The 7,121-nt window shown below is 39.1% G+C and overlaps 2 protein-coding genes across 2 annotated transcripts in view; both read right to left on the bottom strand.

Annotated features, from left to right (window-relative positions):
- Window positions 1-2,785: 2,785 nt before the first annotated feature.
- On the bottom strand, window positions 2,786-6,278 carry cygb2 (cytoglobin 2). Its single transcript, XM_042484518.1, has 3 exons — window positions 6,256-6,278; window positions 5,849-6,107; window positions 2,786-3,063 (listed from the first exon to the last, which is right to left on the bottom strand). The coding sequence occupies exons 1-3, from the start codon at window positions 6,276-6,278 to the stop codon at window positions 2,899-2,901; spliced, it is 447 nt and encodes a 148-aa protein (XP_042340452.1). The 3' UTR covers window positions 2,786-2,898.
- Window positions 6,279-6,388: 110 nt separating this feature from the next.
- Window positions 6,389-7,121, bottom strand: part of LOC121941687 (myosin-10-like) — a 61,795-nt gene continuing 61,062 nt past the window's right edge. Inside the window, exon 38 of the mRNA XM_042484516.1 lies at window positions 6,389-6,415. Within this exon, the coding sequence (XP_042340450.1) occupies window positions 6,389-6,415 (27 nt within the window). The remainder of the gene's footprint in view (window positions 6,416-7,121) is intronic.

The raw sequence follows: 7,121 nt of genomic DNA, 5'->3' as shown, positions 1-7,121 counted from the left end.
GGAGTGACTCTCTAAAGCCCTTAATGGAGCCTTTAATGCTGCACATCTCCCTGATGGGGTTTTGAAGAGGTAAACTAACTGACAGTCGTGTAAATATTAGCACAGGGGAGGTTCTATAGCATGCCTGTGTGTGGGTGTGTACATGTGCAGTTGCTGATTGTGTCCACCTGTCTGATATTTTCCATCTCACTTTCAAGATGTTTTTGTGTGTTTGTGCAATGAAAGTGACAGGCAAGAAGAAACTTAAAGCATCGCTGCTCGACTCTTAGCAAAGAAAGAACAGCCCTCTTTAACACGTCAACAGACTGACGTGCCAATGAGTTGTAAACAAAGGCAGAAGAGTATGCACACTTGCCCACTGTACACTTATACAAACAACACCTCAGTAAAGTTAAACAAGACATTAAGAGCACGCAATGCATCAATAGAGAGAGAGAAAGGGGCACAGGTCCCCTAAACATGAGGATAAACTGTAGTAGGACACAAAGAGAATCTATTAACAGTCAGCAGCTCCATGGTCCCATAGCTGGGGCTTTAACAACTAACTGCCCCTCTCTCTGAGCTTAAAAATCACTCCGTGTCTAAACATTTCTTCATAATCTCTTTTTCAAATATCATGAGGTGTATTCAAATGTGCAGCTTAGCCGGAAGATGCTTCTCTCACCACAGGTTTCCACAGAAATGAACTCTGCAAGGTAATAATCTGCAATTTTTTTGTATAAAAAAATGTTGTCTTCTACAACCCCCAGCTAAGCTTTTACTAAAACCCTACCTTAAACAGCAATTGTCCAACATAATGTCGGCTTCGATCTGTAACAGAAAGCTTCAGTCTCAGACAACACTGGCTATCGTTTGACGATGGTAAATCCTCTGGGGACAAGGAGATGCACTTTAGCCAGAAGATATCTGGACAAAGAGTCCCTCCTCCAATTCAACTGGCAAACTGAGAATGGTCAAGACAACATTTTGGCTGATCTCCATAAACAAATATAAATTAGAGAAATTAGGAAAAAAGCTACTAAAGAACTTAATTGTTATCAGGCGATAGCATATGGGATTTTCAGCCAGTGTGTTTCACCTCTTTTGCTCCTAACACAGTTTAGCTGCAGGCAACCACAGTCCACTCAAACATGATTGTTCAACACTACTTGGTCAACAAAAGGAAACCAGAACGCTTCCAATACCAACATCTCATCCTGTTCTGTCTGTTCATAGAGTTTAGTCGGGCTTTGGGTTTCTCCACATGCTAAAATAGTGTGCATGAAGCTAACGTGGGAGCAATAGCCTATATGGCATTTAAGAGTTTGACCTAAACTGCAAATGTTAGCATGTCCAGCTTACTAGCTTATTACATAAGTAGTAACAAAAGTATACTATAGTAACCTACCCCAGCACGTTTTCACTTTCGTTACATTACTGTGCTATAATACAGTATATTTCTTCACATTTTCTTTATCATATTGTACAAAATGCTAAAACTACTGTATATAGCCATGCTGCAACACAAGAACAACACTGCTCCTTTGTTTACGTGTGTTTGACATGTTTTATGGGAATATGCTGTGTTTTTACAGGGGACACGTAGCTTTATCCTTTTAGCTTAATAACAGGTAGCTGTTATGAGGCCTTCAAGGGCACATTAGACCCTTTCAAAGGTTTTTTGTTAACACAAGTTGGTTAGTAACAGCATTGTCAAATAATTTAGCTAACATCAATAAGCTAGCTAGCAATAAAATGCTTGAAACAGCATTTGTTACTATGAGTGGTAAAATTGACAGTGTTCATCTGGAAATGAGAATCCTACCTTTGTCTGGAATCAAGGAACTGTTTCAAAAAAGGCCCCATTTGTGGGCTGCATAAGAAGGACCCTTCGAATTGGGACCAAATGGGACAACCTTCGTGCAGCGATGTGATGTAATCGGCCTTCGAATGCAGCCTCTGAAGGATGCAGACCCTGAATTGGGACACAGCTATAGAGTGCCCCAGAGATGATGTTTTTCTGTAGGATGTGGAAGTTAGCGTCATGTTGGTTCCTTCATCAAAAAGCCTATGGAATTTTTTCATTGGATTTGGATTTGGATTATTGCAAAAATAAGTTCTGTGGCAAAAGAAAGCTTATGAAATTCAGCAAGATAATCTCCACAAATAAACTTTTATGATTTTTGAGCCCTAAATGCAATGCAAAGTAAAAAGCCAATGTTAGGCTTTTAACATATTACACTACGGTCACATTGCCTCCACTGAAGCTGTGTTTGGCACAGCTCAATGAGATGACAAAGTCATTTAGTCATTTTATGTTGTAAAACAAAACATGAATGTTTCCTAAACTTGTGTTGACCTCAGAATTTATCTTAGGCATCTAACTTAAAATCCATTAAAAAACTCATTGATTTTGATACAGGAATAGCTGAAATGCTTATTATTTTCCGGGTTTTTGGATTCATTTCTGAGGCACTCTATCAAAAAGCTTGGCAGGCCTTACAACAGTATCTTAGGGGGCCAGGGCTTAGCGTTAACTGTTAAGGGTTAACTGTGAATTGATACTGTGTTTTATGCTTTTGGCAGTAACAATAATTTGTTTGGAATACAGTAGAAGATTTGAATAGTTAGCATTAGCAGTGATAGCTTCCATAGTTAAAAAACACAGACCAAAGAACCACTTGCACTGGCTAAAAACCTGATTAGAAAGAAAAATATTGTCTGGCTACATTGTTTAGTGTCCAAGTGATCTCAGGGAAGTGCGGTGTAGAAACCCCACAGTAATGAAGGCTTAGCACCCAAAATGTCACCAAAATAAAGTACATAGTTGCACGGATTACCACGTTAATCTCATCCATGTCTGTGAAACCATTATCACAGAACTCCTTGCAATTGAAACCCCCTCTTCCTCCAAACTGTTCACACGGCTGAGCTGGAGACCTGGAGCCAGCCCACCTCTGTGTAGGCACCTGTCACATGCCAGTACACCGCCCCCATCAGTTTGGTCCACACCATCTGCACCTCAGCCGTAAAGAACTCTGGGAAATCTTCAGCCAACACCTCCAGCATCACACCACTCAGGATCTGGGAGAAAGGGGGGTGAAGAAGAAACTTCATTAACATGGGGAGGGAAAAAAAAGATACAGAGATTGAGAGAGTGGGAAAATTAGGGTATCAAGATAATGGTAGGTGGAAGGGAGAGAGAGTAATGTAAAGTGAGAGCGGAGCGCTGCAAATAAAGAATCTAATGTGTTGTTATAGAAAAGTGGGTGAGGCAGCTGAGAATTGAAAAAAATAAAGCATGAAAGCAGTGGGTGGACAGGCAGAACAAAGGAGAAAATGACAGAGAGAGAAAGGACAACACAGGTGGGGAGTGAAAAAGTGATGAAGGATGAAGTTGAGAAACGATCCTTGGGGGCTGACCATGGATGTATTATAGGGAAGTCTGAATACAGTCATACAGTCCTTCATTCCTATGAAAGCTTCTCATTGGGGCATGAAGAAGAAAAAGCTCTTTTTCCAGGTTTAGATTTGTGTAAAATACCCTGATGTACAGGTCTGTAGAGCATGCATAGTAGTGACTCATGGCATCTGTTCACGATGTGAATCTTTATAGTATACACCAGTTTACATTTTATCAAGTCTTAAAATTTTACATAATTAAGGGTATGTCTGCTTTGATTGACAGGTGGGTACCATGCATAGACAAGATGCTACCATGGCAACAATGTAGTTTAGGTAATGTATCCGTGGTCTATTAGCGTGTATTCAGTTCATAGAAGTAAACTGTATCATTTTGGTCACCTAAAAATGTCTTAGTCAGCTTTTGGTTGAACTTAGAGACTCTATTAGGACTCTGATATCCATCTCTTTTTTTGTAATTGACACAACATTTAGTTTTAAAGGTTTTAAGCCTGTTTTTTTTTGCTAGCAAAATCAGTTACCATTTAGCATTAGCATTTTAACAATAAACCAGTCCAACAGTCCAAGCTGGTGATGGCCAAAACGCCAAATTCAAGGCTTCAAAACAATATTCTCCAAACCAATGGCTGACATCACGTTGGCTATGTCCACTTCTGTTATACACTATACGGGAGTTTCTCAGTTGTCATGAAGATTGTTTAGTTTGTTATCATGTGACCTAAATAAGGAGTTTGTGTAATGCGACAACAGGTGGTAATACATCAAGGGGGATTAGTAACATCTAACCATATGACTTCCTGTTATCATGTCAGCAAAAAAACAAAGTTAGGTTACAGGACAACAAACTAACTCATCTCCATGACAACTTAGCATCTCCACTCACTAAAGAAGGCCATGAAATGTGGCTGAAAGCTGTGAAAACATCAAGTGCCTGTAAGTTGGACCATCTACTGAAAAGTATTTTTGAAAATTATTATTTCCAAGGAATCAATCTCAAGTTGATCACTTTCCATAAAATCCAGATGATACTCTATTTAATGATGATATGACAGAAAAAAGTCCTCTCATTTGAGGAGCTTCAGTTGCCATTTATGTGTTATAAACCACTTGCAATGATTCATTAATCAGAAAAAAGAAGTTTTTGATAATGATGTGGTGTTTTACCCAACATGTTCACAAGCCATTACAAACACGACAAAATTATTAAATAACAACCTAAGAGGTTCACCCTTTTACATATGCAGTGAGCATAAAGGGAATACAGAGTGGGACTAATCAATTTAATGATTTATTCACAAAGTGATCAATTAAATCTAAAAACACATTCTAAGGCAAGGCAATCGGAAGTCAGTGGAGGAATGTCGTAATGGCGGTGATGTGTCCTCTTTGCAGCTGCATGATTTAACTGCAGACGACACTGAAAAGACTTGAAGGGAGGAAACATAAGCACATGCTTCCTCCCTTTAGTGAGATGAAGAGGGAATCTTACTTAATAGACAAAGAGTATGACATTGAAAAATATTCAACCACATGGTTGAAATTTAACACTGGATTTCAACATTTGTATGACACATAATCAGATTCTCTCTTCTACTGGTAGTCGCCACTGGTAGCTCTGGTCATACAATGACTAACATTTGTTAAAACTGATAGATTTGCTAATTTACTGTTTTGCACATTATAGTTAAGAAATTGTTTACCTAAAGAGTAGCTTAAATTAAAAATTTGTGCTTACTGACCTCCAGTGATTTGAGTTCTCACTTTGCTGCATTGATGTAGAGGTTTATTCTGGGGTGAGTCAGTATACTGCGTCATTACTGTTGCAGGGGTTAGCTGTAGCAGAACACACTTCTGACCACACCCAACACCACTGAAGAGGTGCAAAAATCATGTCTGCATAAAGTGTCATTTGTAGACTTGTTATAAAACAAGACACTTGGCTTCATAACAATTTGATGTATTTTTGGAAATAGGTTTGAACAGTTAATAGCTCCATTTGAGACATAAAAAAACAGATAAGAGCAAAATAGGAATGTGATTTTTCTGGCCTGAGTAAAACTAAATAGGCAGAAGAACCATGGGACATGGTAATGAGAATATTTCTTTAGGTGGCTAATAGGATGCTTTGATAATTCAAGAGGCTACTAAAGCAAGGAAATACACCCACTGTGCCACTTAACCAGGAAATAGAGCACTTGATAATCATCTTTCAGGACACAGTCTATTTTGTTTTTAATGGTCACACCAATCAAGTGGCCAAAAGTAGAGAAAAACACAAATCTCCTTTCAGTGAAACAACACCCCTGTGTCAATGTACCTTACCATATAGTTGAGGGTAATCTGGGAAATTTAAAAAATCCCATAAAAAAAAGTAGACATACAGTGCAACTCCTAAAACACGAATAAAGTAATAGTATAAGACAGTGGATTAATCATTTGAAGTTACCTTGAAGTACATGGGTTCCACCTTGTGTTTGATAGCATGGGCCTTTCCCACCAGGGCCAACACTGACGACACTTTCTCTGGATCATGGAGGTTCTCCACCACAGTATTGATGGCATTCATCACTCTGCGGGCATGGTGTCGAAGTTGGCTGCTTCGCTCCATCTCCTCTGGATCCTCCATGTCCTGGAACTGGCTGAAGTACTGTTTGGCTGATGGGAAGTTGACAAAAAACCTAAGGAGGAAAATATATTGCAGATCACTTTAAAACTTAAACTAAAGAAGGAAGACTATTGGCTTTTTTTAGTCACATTAGCAGCATTAATCTGGATGGCTATGTCGGTTGGTTGCTCCAACACTTGTTCCACATTAAAATCCGTCTGTCCATCCATTTTTCTGTAAGCATTTACCTAGAGCCAATACCAGCTGACATTTATCAAGTGATGGAGTGCACCTTGGACAAACTGTTAGTTTATCAAAGGGCTGACACATGAGAGAAGGACAACCATACATACTCACATTCATACCAGCAGTCAATTAAAGTCACCAATTAGCCTGCATGTCTTTGGGCTGTGGGATGCAAGAGAGCCTGGGCATACATTCAATCTCCACATAGACTAAATTATTTCAACAAGTATTGGATGTATTGAATGGAAAGTTGTTGTTGTTGTTGTAATTAAAATTCCTCACAATGACGTTTCAACCTCCCCGTCCTAGTGAACTGTCCATGTTAAAAGCAACAAAGGTGGCAATTTGGGCCACACAATTATTCCTCTCCTTCCCTGTTCTAATAATCAAGTTAATCAAGTTAATGGACAATAAATGCATGCTAGCATCCAGTTCTTATCTGACACCCTCCATGACTGCATTATTAAAACATAACCATCCCATGTTATAACTCTACCAGCCATTCATTAATAAATCCAAAAAACGTCATTTTGGAAGCAAGACCTGTCATTTGATATTTTCTGTAAACACCACCAGTGAGGTAGGAGGATAGGAGGCTGTTGAGGAGGAACAGCCAATAACAAGAAGTGAGGCCAGTTGGTTAATGTTTACAGGGGTGCATGGGGTTACAGGGGCCTGTAATAATGGTGCAAAATGATGCAATACTGCTTGCCACACAGGAAACATTAAAGATGCTGAGCACACCATCATCTATTCACCGGTGGCCGCACCTATTGTCTCAGAAAGTGACATGTAAAAAGAAAAAACATGCTTTTTGAGACCAATGAAAAAATATATTTCAGATATTGAAAGCATGGCTAGATAAACA

Source organism: Plectropomus leopardus, chromosome 4 (assembly GCF_008729295.1).
Source record: "Plectropomus leopardus isolate mb chromosome 4, YSFRI_Pleo_2.0, whole genome shotgun sequence".
In the NCBI taxonomy this organism is placed as follows: Eukaryota; Metazoa; Chordata; class Actinopteri; order Perciformes; family Serranidae; genus Plectropomus; species Plectropomus leopardus.
The sequence above is the reverse complement of the archived record's forward strand: the minus strand, read 5'-3'. Positions and strand labels throughout refer to the sequence as shown.

What these genes read in the sequence shown, in the direction of transcription:
- cygb2 (XM_042484518.1), bottom strand. Translation starts at nt 6,278, where the DNA reads ATGTCAGCTGGTATTGGCTCTAG. An exon ending in TCAGCTGGTATTGGCTCTAG is followed by an intron (nt 6,108 to 6,255) that starts GTAAATGCTTAC and finishes TAAGTTTTAAAG; the next exon opens with TGATCTGCAATATATTTTCC. An exon ending in TGGAACCCATGTACTTCAAG is followed by an intron (nt 3,064 to 5,848) that starts GTAACTTCAAAT and finishes CCTTTCTCCCAG; the next exon opens with ATCCTGAGTGGTGTGATGCT.